Source organism: Periplaneta americana, chromosome 6, assembly GCF_040183065.1.
Source record: "Periplaneta americana isolate PAMFEO1 chromosome 6, P.americana_PAMFEO1_priV1, whole genome shotgun sequence".
NCBI classification, from domain to species: Eukaryota; Metazoa; Arthropoda; class Insecta; order Blattodea; family Blattidae; genus Periplaneta; species Periplaneta americana.
The window spans coordinates 92433656-92451841 of NC_091122.1; the positions used below are offsets into that span (position 1 = coordinate 92433656).

Here is an 18186-nt window from a genome sequence, read left to right on the forward strand (position 1 = left end):
CCAGATCTACATGAGTTGTCTTGTCTTCGTCAGGCAAGCAAGAGCCAGGGACTCCTATGCCTCTTTGACTTGTCTAGAATCCACTGCCTCTACCACCTACTTACTTGTCTTTGGACAATCGGTTTTCCAAGACTGGGATGCTAATGGAAGGGGAATTTGGAACATTTTGGTGGGGTGACAAAGAAAAAATGGGAGAACCCAGAGAAAAATCCTTACAACCTTAGCTTTGTTCATGAATACCAAAAACCACATCAACTGTTACCCTAGAAATTGAATGTATATTCAACCAATCAGACACTATGTATTACAAAAGGATCTAAAAATACATTTAAAATTGCAAGGATCTAAAAATACATTTAAAATTGCAAGCCTCATCCAGATCTCAGATGTTCTTCAAACTGTCAGATAATATCCTGTGTAAAATCCATAAAATAAACAAACAAGAAATACCAGTCTGTATCTCAGACACACTCATTGCTAAAACTCCAGTTGTGAACGAAGTTCCTTCATGGAAATGGGTGATTCCAGAACACAGCATACAAATTCCAGGAAATCATTCCAAAAATGATCCTCCATGCATTCTTAAGTTAGATGCCGTGGAACTACTCTCCAGCACATATAAGAACCACCTTCAAATTTATACAGATGGATCTCTAAATCCTAATAATGGGACATCAGAAGCAGCCAGCAGGGTATCGTATTCCAAAATATCAAGAAAGTTACTTCATACCATGTTCATACTCTTCCAGTCTTGACACTGATTTGCTAGCTATTGATGCTGCTCTTCAGTGTGTTACTCAAATTTCTGAAAAATCTATTTGCATATTTACCAACTCCAAGGGTGCTATATTTAATATAATTAAATAAATACCAAACCTATACACACATAGAATTATTCCAATTCAGAAACAACTAAGTAAACTAAAGAAACTCCAAAAGGAAATAACATTTCAATGGATACCTAATCATTGTGGTATACCTGGAAATGAGAAAGTTGATAATATTGCAAAACAGCAACATATTTGCTACCAAGACCTCTTCAAGTGATATCTCTAGCCAATGGTTATGCTTCAGTAAAGTCTCATTTTATAAACCTATGGATCAACAATTGGCTCTCTTCTGACAAAGGAAAAATTTTACAGTCCGTACAAAAGAAACCAAATGACCTGGAAATGCATAAAAACTTGCCCAGACATGCTCAAACATTTTTAACAAGAGCCAGAACAGATCACATTGTCACACAATTGTACCTACTCCGATTTCACATTTCTGATAATCCTACTTGTCTGTGGTGTAATAATCATGATGAAGATCTGGAACACATTCTTCTATACTGTCCATCCATAAACCACAAAAGAAGTAAATTAAAATCATCAGTACCAGTTGCAGAAGACACACCCCAACTCTGGCTACTAGCAACAGGCATCTATAATGAACACCGATCAAAATACCCCTCATTTCTCATGAAAAACAAAAAATTGAATTGACTACAGTGGACTATAGTGGACTTTGTGTTGTCAGCAAACAGCTGGATATATTAAGAAGATTGATTGATTAGTTTTGTTCACCACAAGTACAACTCTGCTATTGCTGAAATTTGAACTTGGGTTTGTAGGGTATGAGGTTCTTTTATGTACTATAGATTTGCGACCCTTTCTTTCCCTTCCTTTCTGCTAAATACTTTCATTATCCTTAAAATTCCATCACTTCTGGTCAGATTTGTGTAATTGAATCTTGGATCTAATGGCAAGCAGCTACTAGACTATGCAGAATTAATTCCATTTACCTCTTCTTGCTTTATTCCTGTGTACTGCCATTTGTTGTCTCATGTCAGATACATGGCTCACTCTGAAAGTTACGTCTTCATTTTTTCCTCGAATATATATATATATATATATATATATATATATATATATATATATATATATATATATATATATATATATATATTTGGTGGGTACTTGACTATTCGTCATTCAACCATATGAAGCCAGTTTTGTAGATCAATTTATCATCAGAATCATTGCCCAGGGTGTACCATAGAAGGCTGGTCTATGCTACACCTGCAGTGACATGAAATGATGGAAATTATTTGTTAGGATGCCACAGGAGAACTTGAGTTCCTGTAGGAAATCCCTGTGTTATCTGGACTATGGACTTGTCGGGGGTACACCAGGGATCGAACCTGGATCCACAGGATTACAAGTCCAGCAGTCTTTTTCTCGAATATTGGAACAAGGAAATGAAATTTGCCTTTGTCATGGTTGAGGCCTTCGTTCATTTACTGTTATTTTTTCGTAGCTTCATCTACACATTCTGCATCTTTTTTGGTTTTTAATTGTCTTCCCATAGCAACTTGCTTTCATTGTACAGTCTTGTTTCAGGACATCCAAAAGATTAACCCTTTTTGATCACAGTGGGAGAAGAGCGACTCTATTTTGGCAGTTCTTTTAAACTTCTGTCTACATCTGTCACATGCCTTACCCATTCTCTCACATTACTGTTATTGAGTGTGTTTTCTTCACAAAATTTCCTCAAATGTTAATGAATTTCAATGGACGCAATATGCTCTCCATTTAGAAATTCATTTTTATCACGTTTTAGTGCTTCAAATGAATGTTGATTTCACCCACCATTTTGATTCACTGCTGTAGGTATTAACATCGTGTATTACAGGCACTATGTTCAGTTAAAGTTCGATATTTGGCGATGTTTGCTCTGAAGAAGGAGGACTGTCGTGTTTGTTTCCACCTTGTTATAAAAATATCACTGTCCTACACTCCCACTCCTTCATGTTTTAATCTCTTAAGGATTTTAGCACAGATCTTGCTATTAGTTTTTCATGTGAAATGAGACGAAGTTTTTAATGTCCTGGTTGCTTCTCTCATGTTCGAACATTGCAGGACGCTAGTAAGTATGCCATCTGATAGAGAGAAGTGCAATGAGAAATACATAGGCAAGAAGGTTAGATATCACTTACAAAATTCGTTCTTACATTAAACATTTTCTCTGGAGTGGCATTTGTAGATGTAACTTGTAGAATTTATTCTTGATACATATGTACTGCTTTGTGTTTGTAGCGCTGTCTGGATGAGAGAGAAGCCAAGTTGAAGGCATTGACTACCAACATCCAACAGTCCATTGCCAAGTCAACTCCAGTGCGGCAGACCAAGCTGGCATATGTGGACAGTATTGCCAAGCCACCTCGTAATGTTGCCAGGCAGCAGGTGAGTCCTGATCCAAGCACATGTGGCTGGTGTGTCTTTAATAGCAGCAGTGTCATGCTCTCTGTCATATCTTGCAGGCCAAGTTCGGAACTGCCCATGGTGATAAATTGACACCAGCGCAAGTGAAGACAGCACGGGCCAAAGCAAAAGCAGGTGCCACTGCAGGTGCTGTTCCAGCCCCTGCACCTGTGAGGCACATCCAGACAGGTAGGCACATTGCACACATAATTATGTCTAGTCCGAGTATTCGGACCTTAAATTGCAGTATAGCGCTTATGGAGTGCGTTGTTGCGACGTCAACTGCAGAAGAATGCGCGCAAGAGTGACTTAAAGTGAAATGTCATAACTACATAAGCTTATTTATGAAACGTTTCTTCTTAATTTGAGAATCCATTTTACACTCTGATATCTTACAGGCCTATATCTTATTTTATCTTGCACAAGTTTTACTTTAAGAAACTATGCACAAGCACTAACACACACACACACACACACACACACACACACACACACACACACACACACACACACACGCACGCACATAAAATTACATCCTTGTATATAATTGGATATATTAAGATATAAAATTACTTATGATCGTCAATGCACATGACCATTTCAAGATCAAAATGTATATAACTCCGTGAACTCCATGAGGGAAAATTCGAATGTGTGTATGTTGTACGATAACTGCAAAAGCTATCTTGACACGTCAAAATGAAACGGAACAGATATCCACCCTTTCCTAAATCATAAATCTGGAACTAAATGAGCTACAGACTTGGGGTTTGTTTTAAAAATAACTTCCAACTTCGAAGGACATTTCTCCCCCTTTGACCCCATGTATAGACAACACCGAAAAAAGTTTTCCACTGACTGATTTTTTCGTGTAAAAATTTCTGACTATGACTAAAAAGAAAGAGACATTCTGCATTTTTTTATCATTCAAATGTACTTACGTACGTGGAGAGTAAATGTTTCTTTACCAGCAGTAAAAAGGAAAAGTTTCTAACAGATTTAATATAGAAGTTATGACGTGATATGTTTCGTGTAGCGAAGATTTTGCATTTGGGGTAAATTTTCATTATATTGACATTTCAACCCTGAATTACTTCGTAAGACATATTTCATTAATGCCAATAGATGCAGCTTCAAATTCTCGATGTAACTATATGTTGTGTGTTTTAATCGATTACTATATATTTTACAGAAATGTGGCAACCTTGCTAGATTAGAAAAGGATAGTGCTTATGGTGAAATTCATGAGAAGGAAAGAGACAAATAGTTTCCATTCTTTGCTGTACTGCAATTTAAGGTCCGAATACTCTATAGTCCAAGTATACAATGACCAGACCTATACGTTGGACCTTGAAAATGAGGAAAATAATTGAATCGGTTATTGTTGAAAGGAACTAAGTCCACTTTTCAAAGTTTTGAGATAATCGAAAAATACTGTTTTGTGGATAATCTATCGAAGATTAAACCAACATATATAGTACACATAAAAAATATGTGTACAATATATGATGGTTTAATCTTCGGTAGTTTACTTACAAAACAGTTTTTTTTCGATTATCTCAGAACTTTAAAAAGTGGACTTAGTTCCTTTCAACAATAACCGATTCAATTATATAAGGAGAGGAAAGTGACATGTTTTGTCTTCTGAATGAGTTATCCAAATCAGTCTAGAGACGAACTCTGGTCTGATGTGAAGAATGTGGGGTTTCTGATTTACTGTTACATTAACAGAGTTAATTTCAAGAATTTAGAATTTTGTTCTTATATAGAGTAAAGTTAAGAGACAGTTTTATTTTGGAGCAAAGAGAAAATCTGTTGACATTTGCATCCAAAAAATTGTCACTATCCTCCTGTTGTGTTCTTTCAATGCAGTATTAAACAAATTAGAATAATTGACATGAGTTCATCTATATAACTAACAATACAGTTATTACATAGAGAGGTTTAGGAGAAAAAGTAATTATCAGAATGTAACTGTATTGGATATTGTGAAAAAGAGTTGTAGGAACAGACAGGACCTGTCCAAAAGTTCCGAGAATTTTATCACGAATGAAGTTCTGTTACCTTAATTTCTAATTTCCATTATCTTCTTCGAAATAGTTCTCTTTGGCATCCATACAGTGATCCCAGCATTTTTTTTCATGATTCTGTGCATCCCTGCAAGTCTTCAAATGTGACTGTTGAACATCTCCTGCAGTTCTGCCTGGGTCTCCTCTGTCATTTCAAAATGACGCCCTTTCAGATGGAATTTTATCTTGTGGAATAGGAAAACATCGCATGGGGCAAGGTCAGGCATAGAGAGGATTGAAAATGACTGTCGTACTTTTGGAAGACAGAAACTGCCGCACAACTATTGATGTGTCTGTTCTTACACATGACTGGACAAAATACATTGAATGATAGTCCTATGATACCACGTTTCGAATAATTTACCTATGATCTCCAAGAATAACTTTACACACCTTTGCTGTTTTTTCCAGTGTTGTGCTTATTAATGGATGAATAAAAAAATACATACACTTCAACAAACAAAATTTGGTAACACAATCTCAAGGGAAAAAATGGACCTCTCTGCATCATAATCCACAGTTAATTCCCGATTTACCATGCAAATCGTCTGTAGCTGCATTTAGATTGGCAACAGGCCATGACTGTTTAGCCAAGCACCTGCATAGAATTGGAATATATCAGTCCCCAACTGCCTATTGTGCAATTCAGATCAAGAAATCTGTGCTTCAGTGGCTGATCATGACAATATCTTTGAAAAATATTGGAGTGCAAGAGTCCAAATGACTTTGTCAAACGCCTGGCATTGGGGGGGGGGGGGGAACATAAAAAAATAATTTTTTCCTTATTGGTTCATATTTTTTATTTTATAGTATGTTTTCTGCATATTTGTTGGTAATTCGGTTTTTAATATAAGATCGAACTAATTTTACTACTAATATATAAACACTTTATTTCCCTTCAAATTCACTTACAAACTTTCGAAGTATTCTCCCATAAGTGGGCATAAGTAGGAATGAAATTGCTGATGAATTAGCAAAAAAAAAAAAGGCACAAAACTGCATAGAGAAAACAAAGTTTTGAGTTCGCACACATTAGGCCTACTTTGAACACTGCATACAAAATGTTTATACAGCCAGTGCTGACATACTGCGGAGAAATTTTAATTACTTCACCTTTCATAAACGACATAGAATATGTTCAAAACCAAGCTCTCAGGCTCATTACTGGTGGAATCAAAACAACTCCAATAGATTCTGTGAGATTCCTCACTAATATTAACAGTATCAAAATGACAATAGAAGAAAAAGCACTGATTCAATATGAAAAACTTATCAGATTACCAGGAAACAATTGGCATTCATACAGTCCTCTCTGTAGATTGAAAACTCAAAAAAGTTTCATATCCATTGTTCAAGAATTAAAACAAAAAATCAATATCCCGAATTTAATAGAAAACTTACAAATTAAACCAAACCCGTTAACTCTATTAAATATAGAATATTAACAGAAGAAATACTGAAATCAGAAGTAAACACTGAAATACTGAAACAATTGTCTTTAGAGACAGTTAATATTAGGTACCCTCCACAAAACTGGCTTCATTTATACACAGACGGATCCTTGATCTCCAGAGAAAAAGGTGCCGGTGCAGGTGTTACGTGCTGTCTCTTCTCACTTTATAGATCACTTGGATATGGAACAATAAGTTTTGATGGAGAAATCATTGCAATAAGTGAAAGTCTGAGGAATCTTCTATGCCACATCAATAAATTTAGGAATGCAGTTATATTGTCAGACTCCAAAGCAGCTATTCTATCAATCATCTCTAAACACACACCTTCATCTCAAACAGCAGAAACAACTAAAATGCTCTCTCAATTAATATCACTCAATAAAAGAATTGTATTCCAATGGATACCATCCCATTGTGGAATCCTGGGAAACGAGAATGCGGATGCTCTAGCAAAGAAGGGCAGCACTGCTAGTTACAGACATGTTACTAAATCTACATATTACTCTGTGAAGAGATTTATTAAATCTACATACTTAGACTTCAACAAACAAAATTTGATAACACAATCCCAAGGGAAAAAATGGAACTCTCTGCATCAAAATCCACAGTTAATTCCCGATTTACCACGAAAATCGTCTGTAGCTGCATTTAGATTGACAACAGGCCATGATTGTTTGGCTAAACACCTGCATAGAATTGGAATATATCAGTCCCCTAACTGCCCATTGTGCAACTCAAACCAAGAAATGGATTCGGAACACCTCAAAAGCTGTGCTTCATTGGCTGGTCATGATAATATCTTTGAAAAATATTGGAGTGCAAGAGGTCAAATGACTTTATTGTCAAACGCCTGGCATTAGAAAACAACAACAACAACAGCAACAACATTAGGCATCAAAATTAAAACCAAATCAGAAGCAGAAATACTCCATAAAATTGCTCAGCAATCACAAGGGAAAAAATGGGCAAATATCAACAAACTTTGGAAAACATATAGCTTAAAACCAAGACAAGAAGCTGTTGTTGCCTTCAGATTGAATACTGGTCATGACTGCCTTGCAGCACATCTCTGCAAAATTGAAATCCTTAATACTGAAGAATGCCCCTTATGCAACTTACCAGGTTCATCTATGGGAAGAGAACATCTATTCACATGCACTGCACTGAACAAGGAAGCACAACAAAATAAAAACTTTTCTCAACTTTGTTGGAAAGCAAGAAGCAAAATGGGTTAAACGATCCCAAATTGCAGCCATTAGAGAACAACTACTTTCGAAGTATTCCCCCTCTGATTAAATACAACTATTCCAAGTATTTATCCATTGTTCAAAACACCTACTGAACTTCTTTTTTGAGAGCCTGTTCAGGATACCCATGACAATATAGTTTAGTTCTCTAATACTTTGAAAATGGCGACCGCAGGGCTTCTTTTTCATTCCGGGAAGTGGTGAAAATCGCAAGGTGCGAGGTCCGGAGGCATGACCCCAGTGCCCAGTTCTTTGATGATGTCTTGAGTTGGACAGGCTCAACAAGCAGGTACATTGCCCTCGTGTAAGATCCATCCTGTCATGGTAAGATTTGGTCACTTCTTGGCGATTTTTCAATACATCACAATAGTAATCTGCAGTTACCATAAGTTGACCTGTCACAACGTAATCATACAGTATGCCCTCTTTATGAAAAATACGAGATATATATGACTTTTCTAGCACTTGGCTGAACTTTGGCTTTCCTGGGCCTTGGGTTCTATTGTGAACTCTCCTGTTTTGTTTCTAATGGAACCAAGTGATGAACTTGTATAAAACATGGTTCCTGCTAAAACCTTCAGGACACAGTGAGCCTTATGTTCATCTATCAGCACACTTCGATGCAATTTATTATTATTATTATTATTATTATTATTATTATTATTATTATTATTCCTTCGAGGAGGTGGAAAAATTCAAATATCTTGGAGCAACAGTAACAAATATAAATGACACTCGGGAGGAAATTAAACGCAGAATAAATATGGGAAATGCGTGTTACTATTCGGTTGAGAAGCTCTTATCATACAGTCTGCTGTCCAAAAATCTGAAAGTTAGAATTTATAAAACAGTTATATTACCGGTTCTTCTGTATGGCTGTGAAACTTGGACTCTCACTCTGAGAGAGGAACATAGGTTAAGGGTGTTTGAGAATAAGGTGCTTAGGAAAATATTTGGGGCTAAGCGGGATGAAGTTACAGGAGAATGGAGAAAGTTACACAACACAGAACTGCACGCATTGTATTGTTCACCTGACATAATTAGGAACATTAAATCCAGACGTTTGAGATGGGCAGGGCATGTAGCATGTATGGGCGAATCCAGAAATACATATAGAGTGTTAGTTGGGAGACCGGAGGGAAAAAGACCTTTAGGGAGGCCGAGACGTAGATGGGAGGATAATATTAAAATGGATTTGAGGGAGGTGGGGTATGATGATAGAGACTGGATTAATCTTGCACAGGATAGGGACCGCTGGCGGGCTTATGTGAGGGCGGCAATGAACCTTCGGGTTCCTTAAAAGCCATTTGTAAGTAAGTATTATTATTATTATTATTATTATTATTATTATTATTATTATTATCATTATTATTATTATTATTATTATTATTATTATTATTATTATTATTATTATAATAACTTGTGACAATTATTCATAAAGTTTCACTAAATTATCGCCTAGCTTGTACTTCTGTAGATACTATTTTGTCTTCTATAAAAGGAGCCAGAAATACTGATGCATTTTTGTTACTTTGGAAAGATGCTAATAAAAACTCTCATATACTGCAATTAATCTCCCCTAAACTTTTACGACCAAGAAAGATCCCTTTAAGATTAGGAAGTGAAACATTCAGGAAAGGTTCCGCGATTTATATTATGATGTAGTGGATCAAACAATAACAAACTTGAAAACCCGATTTACACCTGAAACTCTGTCATATCTTGTAAAAATGGAACAGTTTTGCTAGGCTTAGGAGATAATAGTTATGTTATTTCTATATTATGGTCACAATTTTGACGGCGTACACTTAACAGCGATGGAATAATCAACGAGTTCATCAGTAAAACAGCTGTCAGGAGAAACACTTTCCAGGTTTTATCATCGTAGGTGAGTGATTAGACCTGTATAATGTTTGTAAGTATTTATTCCATATTTTCATAACAAAATTATATCAATAAATAATAATCCATGGCGCTACAGCCCTTTAAGATCCCAGACTGACCAGCCGGCTGCTGACCTCACATCCACATGCCGAAGTAGAGATTGATGATCACCCAACTAGAATAGAAATATCGTGTGGTTAGCATGATGATCCCTCCAGCCATTACAGTTTGCTTTCATAATCACATTTTGCTACCTATCGTAGCTCCTCAACTGCATTACGATGCTGGGTGGGCACCGGTCCTATATACTGGCAGAAATTTCATGAGAAAATGTCTTTCCCCACGAACCAGCGCGCATTCCATAATGCAGGATGCCTTAGACCACGATGCTACGGTGTGGGACACAAAATTATATTACGAATTTATAAATATAGGCAGCGCAGTTTATAACATGGACCTCGGATTTTTAGGCTCGTTTAGTGTAAGTTGAAACATACGTTCTTTAATGCATCTAGTTTTAGGCAATATCATTGCTCGAAAGTTTCTTGTGTTGCATGCATTTAGGGATTTTTACATGAAATTGTTGCAATCTATTCTATTCGAGCCTAAAAATCCGAGGTCTAAACATGAGCATGCCCCAAGAATTTCAAAAGTCGGTGCCTATATTACCAGGCAATGATATAAAACAAAAGATGTGAAATAAATGATTGAGATGTATAAACAATTGAGTGCTCTTTCATATTTAAGTATAAAAATATAGGGGTGCCATTTGAAATTTCTAAAGGAGGATGGCTGGGGGTTGGGGAGTGAAATCTAAAATACAATTAAGCTTAGTATCAGACTTCTCCCTCAATAGCTAAATTGTCGTGTTTTTTGTTTAAATTGAATTCAGTTTAAATAATTAGTTATTTAGACTGGGAAGTTTTGAAATGAAAGCTCTGTATAATTCAGTTGTGTTATGATTTCAATTCAACACTATCTTCAGATAAGTGTAATTAAATAAGATATATATGTAAAACTTATAGACTTGCTTAGTATGAAACAAGCACATGGCTTGGACACAAGTATATTTCATATTGTGAATTTTATTAGTTACAACAAAGTAATTTATTCGCCACAATAATTCCTTTCTACAATCCACCTTAAACGCTCTCGTCAACAATTGGATCTTCACTCAACACAGTATTCGTTATAGCACTCCACCGACGACAATGACAACTTACTTGGACTATTACGCACAACAATGAACTGTTAATCTTAACTAATATTTACACAGTACTATTTACAAATCAGAACTACCAGTTCTCAGTTCACAGTTCTTCTATCTCAGTCACTCGAGTTCACAGTATCTCGAACCACAGACCTTCAGAGACAGTTCACTGTACTCGAACTCGGGTCCCTCCAACTGCGGTCCACTGCACTCGAACTCAGGTCCCTCCAACTGCGGTCCACTGCACTCGAACTCAGGCCTTCGGATGCTGACGCAGATGCGGATGCACACTCGAGTCGAACTCCGGCACACAAGTCTGGCTTGCTTGCTCTGGCTTACTCACTGACTGAATAACTGAAAACTCTGCTCGAGTTCGCTGGCGCTTCTTCTTTTATAGCAAAATCATAGTTGCGAGAAATTTCTACAGGTGTGTAGAGAATTATCTCGATATCTCCACTTCGACGGACTTCTGGAATAGTCGGGAAGGTCGTTCCACATTCACTGCGTTAAGTAGCAGCTGCGCGCGCAGCCTCCCCTCGCGTGTAGGCCCCTTTCCCCTTTCCCTGTGAAGCCCGCGCGCCATTCCAAAGTGCTCCGCGCGATTTTCTCTCTTGCGGGACGCTGGTCGTGAGTTCGAATCTCACGTCGCTGTCACATTGCTCCCTCCTTAGGACTGCTCGTCTCGGGCAGTCCCTTGGTAGGCTACTAGTCGGTCCAACGTTTGGGGTCCTCCGGCTGCTCCCTCCTTATGGTGGTGCCACCCCATCCTTGGCTTGGCTGGGCAGCAATACTCGTACTGCGTGGGCGCCATCTTGCTTTTCCACTTGGCCCTCCAAGGAGAGCTCGCTGGCCACGGGTTGGTCCTCGGCGTCCATCAGGAACACTTCATCCCGACCAAGACGGAGTATACGGCGCCAGACGTCCACCGTCGCATCGAGTAACCGCATGGCGTCGAGTCCCAGGACGACGTCCTCGGTGATGTTGGCGACGAACACCCACATCTCCAGTTTCCTCTTCCCCAAGGTCAGGTCCAGGAAGACCTCTCTCTGGATGGGCAAGCTCTCGCCTGAAGCAGTCCGTAGCTCGTATTGGCGCAGCGGCGTCCTCCCAAGTAGGCCCCGCACGACGTCTGGTCTGGCGATAGTGAGCATCGCCCCGGTGTCCACCAGTACTCTGCATGGACGGCCTTTTATCCGTCCTTCAGCAATCAGCCCATCGTCGCACCTTCTGTCGACCGGTTTCAGGACGAGCCGAGGGGACGGTGATGACGGCGCCGACGTGCTCCTCCGAGCATCGGCCCCCTCTGTCTCCTGACTGTAGCCAGGTCGGTCGCAACTCCTCCGCAAGTGCCCAGGTTCACCGCAGGACCAGCAGGTGGGCACCCGTCGTCCCCGTTGCTCAGGCGACTGTTGACTCCTCTCGGTGCCAGCCACCTCTCTCTCCGGCCGGTGGCCAGAGCGGTCGCAGGACCAGCAGATGGGCGCCCGTCGTCTCCGCCGCTCCGTTGACTGTTGGCGCTCCTCGACGTCGGCCACCTCTCTCTCCTGCCTGTGACCGGATCGGTCACAGTCCCTTCTCAGGTGTCCCGGTCTGCCGCAGGACCAGCAGGTGGGCGCCCGTCGTTTCCGCCGCTCCGTTGTCTGCTGGCGCTCCTCGACGTCGGCCACCTCTCTCTCCTGCCTGTGGCCGGATTGGTCACAGTCCCTTCTCAAGTGTCCCGGTTTGCCACAGGACCAGCAGGTGGGCGCCCGTCGTCTCCGCCGCTCCGTTGACTGCTGGCGCTCCTCGACGTCGGCCACCTCTCTCTCCTGCCTGTGGCCGGATTGGTCACAGTCCCTTCTCAAGTGTCCCGGTTTGCCACAGGACCAGCAGGTGGGCGCCCGTCGTCTCCGCCACTCCGTTGACTGCCGCTCGGGTGGCTTCGGTTGGCGCCCCCCAGCATCCGTCGCCGTGACGCTCCTGATCCAGTGCGGTGTTGAGACTCCCGCCGCCGACTTGGCCGCCTCCATCCTGAGGGCCGCCGCCAGAGCTGCGTTGATAGTGCGATGCTCTGCCAGGAGTAGCTGTTGTCTTATTTCCGGGTCTCGAACTCCGCTGCCGAAGGTGTAGGCCGCCTCTCCAGCGATGAAGTCATTAGGTAGGCCCCTGAGCGCCTTATGGGCCAGTTGTTCCACCGCCATCGCGAATTCTTGCAGGGACTCGCCTGACTGTTGGACCCTCGTTTTCAGTTGGGTCCTGAATGCTGCAACAAGTTGATGGTCACCATAACGTCCCTCCAAGGCCGCCATTATCTCAGTGGCTGTCCCATCTTCTGGAACGCTGTGAAGAATCTCCGACGCCTGTCCCTGAAGCGCGGCCAGCAGCTGAGTAGTTTTCTCTGCTGGCGTCCACCCATTGTGCTCTGCGATGGCCTCGAACTGGCGACGGAATATCGCCCAAGACGTCGTACCGTCGAACTTCGGCGTCTTGACGTTGTGATGTCTGGCTGAAGCCGATGGTTCCGCAGGGGCACTATATGGAGTCCTCAACTCTGTGGCCGCTTCTTGCATGGCACGTCGAACCTCCTCGGCAACTATCTGTTTATGTTCTCTAGCCTGGCGATCCACCAACGCGAGAATGTGCTTGTGTTCCTCAGCGTGTTTATCCATCATCTCACTCGTCTTGTCCGGCAACTCTGTCGTCTGCTCTTGACGACGCTCGAGATCACGGATTTTGCCGTCGAAATGGTCTACCTCCTGTCTCAATTCGGTTACTGTCTCGTTTATAGTTGTAAAATTCTTGTTTAGGTTGTCAAGATCGGCTTTGAGTTCGTCTTTCACGATGGCGACAATTCCATCTACGTGGGCTGAAACGCTTTCAATTTGCGTAGTGACGTCATCTTTTACTCCGCTTATGTCGCCTTTCACTCCGCTTATGTCGCCTTTCACTCCGCTTATGTCGCCCTTCACTCCACTTATGTCGCCTTTCACTTCACTTGTGTCACTTTTCATCTCCGTTTTAACATCACTTATGTCGTTCTTAACCTCACTGATGTGCTTGTTCATGTTATCTTTTACTTCACTAATGTGCATGTTCATTTCTGCTTTCATTTCTGCGATGGCTTGCAGGATCTGCTGTATGTTCTCCATTGTCGATAATGTCCCGATTCTGACACCAATGTGAATTTTATTAGTTACAACAAAGTAATTTATTCGCCACAATAATTCCTTTCTACAATCCACCTTAAACGCTCTCGTCAACAATTGGATCTTCACTCAACACAGTATTCGTTATAGCACTCCACCGACGACAATGACAACTTACTTGGACTATTACGCACAACAATGAACTGTTAATCTTAACTAATATTTACACAGTACTATTTACAAATCAGAACTACCAGTTCTCAGTTCACAGTTCTTCTATCTCAGTCACTCGAGTTCACAGTATCTCGAACCACAGACCTTCAGAGACAGTTCACTGTACTCGAACTCGGGTCCCTCCAACTGCGGTCCACTGCACTCGAACTCAGGTCCCTCCAACTGCGGTCCACTGCACTCGAACTCAGGCCTTCGGATGCTGACGCAGATGCGGACGCACACTCGAGTCGAACTCCGGCACACAAGTCTGGCTTGCTTGCTCTGGCTTACTCACTGACTGAATAACTGAAAACTCTGCTCGAGTTCGCTGGCGCTTCTTCTTTTATAGCAAAATCATAGTTGCGAGAAATTTCTACAGGTGTGTAGAGAATTATCTCGATATCTCCACTTCGACGGACTTCTGGAATAGTCGGGAAGGTCGTTCCACATTCACTGCGTTAAGTAGCAACTGCGCGCGCAGCCTCCCCTCGCGTGTAGGCCCCTTTCCCCTTTCCCTGTGAAGCCCGCGCGCCATTCCAAAGTGCTCCGCGCGATTTTCTCTCTTGCGGGATGCTGGTCGTGAGTTCGAATCTCACGTCGCTGTCACAATATTTTAATGAATTTCTTTCGTGTTCAAATTTGTATTAAAATGTCAAAAAGAGGAAATAGCATGGTAGCGACTTCTCCAAGAAAGAAAGTGCTTCACGAGGTTACGTGAGGTAGTTAATATATAGGGCTATAATGTACTGAAGAGGGGGGAAAGGAACTGGCCACTGTACCCCATTATCTCTTGGGCTAGTTGCCTCATGAGTGATGCCTTGATGGTGTTACTTGTGGGGTCCAGACCTGTCTTCAGACAGTTGACTAAAAAAAAAAAAAAATGTTGTTTTCTAATGCTAGGTGTTTGACAATAAAGTCATTTGACCTCTTGCACTCCAATATTTTTCAAAGATATTATCATGGTCAGCTACTGAAGCACAGATTTTGAGGTGTTCCGAATCCATTTCTTGGTTTGAGTTGCACAATGGGCAGTTAGGGGACTGATATATTCCAATTCCATGCAGGTGTTTGGCCAAACAATCATGGCCTGTTGCCAATCTAAATGCAGCTACAGACGATTTTCGTGGTAAATCGGGAATTAACTATCGATTATGATGTAGAGTGTTCCATTTTTTCCCTTGAGATTGTGTTACCAAATTTTGTTTGTTGAAATCTAAGTATGTAGATTTAATGAATCTTTTCACAGAGTAATACGTAGATATAGTAACAGGTCTATAAGTAGCAGTGCTGCCCTTCTTTGCTGAAGCATCCACATTCTCGTTTCCCAGAATTCCACAATGGGATGGTATCCATTGGAATAAAAAAAAAATGTACTGAAGAAAGAAGATGTTAAAAAAGAAATTGTGTGTATAGAGACAGCAATTATAACGCGAATATAGCAAAATTGTTAGGAGACGTAGGCTACACATTTTAAAGTGGTATTCTGTTTCCAGAATTCGTACTAATCATTGCACATGATCAAACAAAATACATTTTTAGGTTAGATCTCATGAATCGTAAATTGTTTAGTCAAAGCAATGAATTTCATGTTGTCAGACAAAATACATTGTGATATTAAATCATACTAATTAGTAATTACCAACATAATATGCGAGAGGTCCAGGAGGAAAATACACTATTTCAGAAATTTGAGTGAACTGTTTAAAAAACACCTCCCAACATTAAGATGAGATGTGGTAAATAAGTAAATAAGCATGGCATGTTTGTATAGATCTGAAATCTGATTAGTGTAACATGTAGCTAAACGGCAAAGTATGCAATGTAGGGGGAAAGAAACTGGCCACCCTACCCCATTATCTCCTGGTCTAGTTGCGCCATAAGTGATGCCTTGTTAGTATCACTTGTGAAGTTCAGACCTGTCTTGAGGCAGTTGACTGAACAACAACAACAGCAATATGTTGTTGTTGTTTGTTGTTTTCTAATGCCAGGCGTTTGACAATAAAGTCATTTGACCTTTGCACTCCAATATTTTTCAAAGATATTATCATGACCAGCCAATGAAGCACAGATTTTGAGGTGTTCCGAATCCATTTCTTGGTTTGAGTTGCACAATGGGCAGTTAGGGGACTGATATATTCCAATTCTATGCAGGTACACAATATAAAATATTAGTTGTTGCTGGGATCGAATTGTTGAACTGAATGTTACATTAGCTATGACCATAAGGGTTACCATTGGAGTATTTTAAGCGATTTTCATCCTTGATGATATAGTGGTTGCTGCTTTTGCCTCTGGACCAGGGTACATTGATTTAAGTTCCAATTTGACTGATTATCTGGTTGGTTTTCTTCCGAAGATTACCTGAATTGTAAAGTGCCTGACTCATCTCACCAAATATCATCTTGCTGTCATCAGTTTCATCTATGGTAGATAACAGTGGAGTTGATAAAGGCCTAAAGTTTTTAAGTAATTTATTAAAAAAATTTGTTGCTGTCAAGAGAGATGAGAATTGTATGTGTCTTTCATCAAATTAGGAGTAAAGCCTTTAGGTTCATTTAGTAGATCTATTACATGTAAATTATTCTTTCTTTTGTAAATATAATAATAATAATAATAATAATAATAATAATAATGATTTATTTTAGCTGGCAGAGTTAAGGCCGTAAGGCCTTCTCTTCCACTCAACCAGCAAAAAGTGTATATACATATGCATGAACTTACAAAGAATTCAACAATTTGATTTAGATGAGAGTTACATGTATACAAGAGTTATTTACGAATTAAACAACAAAATACTAAGAACTATTAATTAAACACTGAAATAAACTGTGTAGCAGAATTAAACTAAAATACATAGAATGTTAATATATTTCAAATAATATTAGATAATAGAAAGAGATTATTATGAGACAATTTTGAAAATACAGCACAATCAGGATGATGTCTAAAGAAAAAAGTAAGAATGTAGTCAGTGATAGTTTAAATCAGTATGATTGGAGTGAAATGCTAATAAGGTTATCTTTTAAGCTGTTCTTAAAGATGTTTGTTGTCTTGCAGCCCCTAATACTTTGTGACAAGGAATTCCATTGACGCGAGGTGGATATTGTAAAAGATGATGAATAACAAATGTTCTATGAAGAGGTATACTTAGCATGCCACAGATAAGTGATCTGGTATTTACGTCATGGTTAGAGTATAGATAAGAGAAACGAGAAGAAAGGTAATTTGGTGTTAAGGTGTGCAGAATTCGAAAGAGTAAAGACAAAGAGTGTAAAGTTCTGCGTTCTTTAAGTCGGAGCCACGAAAGACTTGCGAAGGAAGGTGATATGTGATCATATCGTCGGATGTTGCACATGTATCTGACGCACATATTCTGAGCTCACTGTAACTTGACTGACAGTTCAGAACTTAGGTCACTTAACAAAATGTCACAATAATCGAAGTGCGGCATTACTAGGGTTTGTACTAGGGTAAGTTTTAGTTGCTGGGGCAAGAAATATCTCAAGCGACTCAAACAGTGAATGGAGGAACAGATTTTTTTTATCGTTTCTTTAACTTGAAAATTCCAACTTAGATTATTATCAAAAAAGAAGCCAAGATTTTTTACGACAGATGAATAAGGGATTAGCGTGTTGTTAAGGGTAACAACTGAAAGATTACTGTTATTAAGGGAGGTAACTAAACGCTTATGTCCAATAATTATGGCTTGAGTCTTACTTGGATTAAGTGCGAGTCCGAA

General features: G+C 40.0%; 1 protein-coding gene across 4 annotated transcripts in view; it reads left to right on the top strand.

Moving 5' to 3' along the window:
• Positions 1 to 18186, top strand: part of EloA (elongin A) — a 65431-nt gene that overhangs the window by 32951 nt on the left and 14294 nt on the right. For all 4 annotated transcript variants that reach the window (XR_011332608.1, XR_011332609.1, XM_069828456.1 and 1 more), the window contains 2 exons: positions 3081 to 3227; positions 3305 to 3434. Coding sequence is in view for 2 of the 4 variants with exons in the window: in XM_069828456.1 (XP_069684557.1) it covers positions 3081 to 3227; positions 3305 to 3434 (277 nt within the window). In the remaining 2 variants the exon portion in view is untranslated. The remainder of the gene's footprint in view (positions 1 to 3080; positions 3228 to 3304; positions 3435 to 18186) is intronic.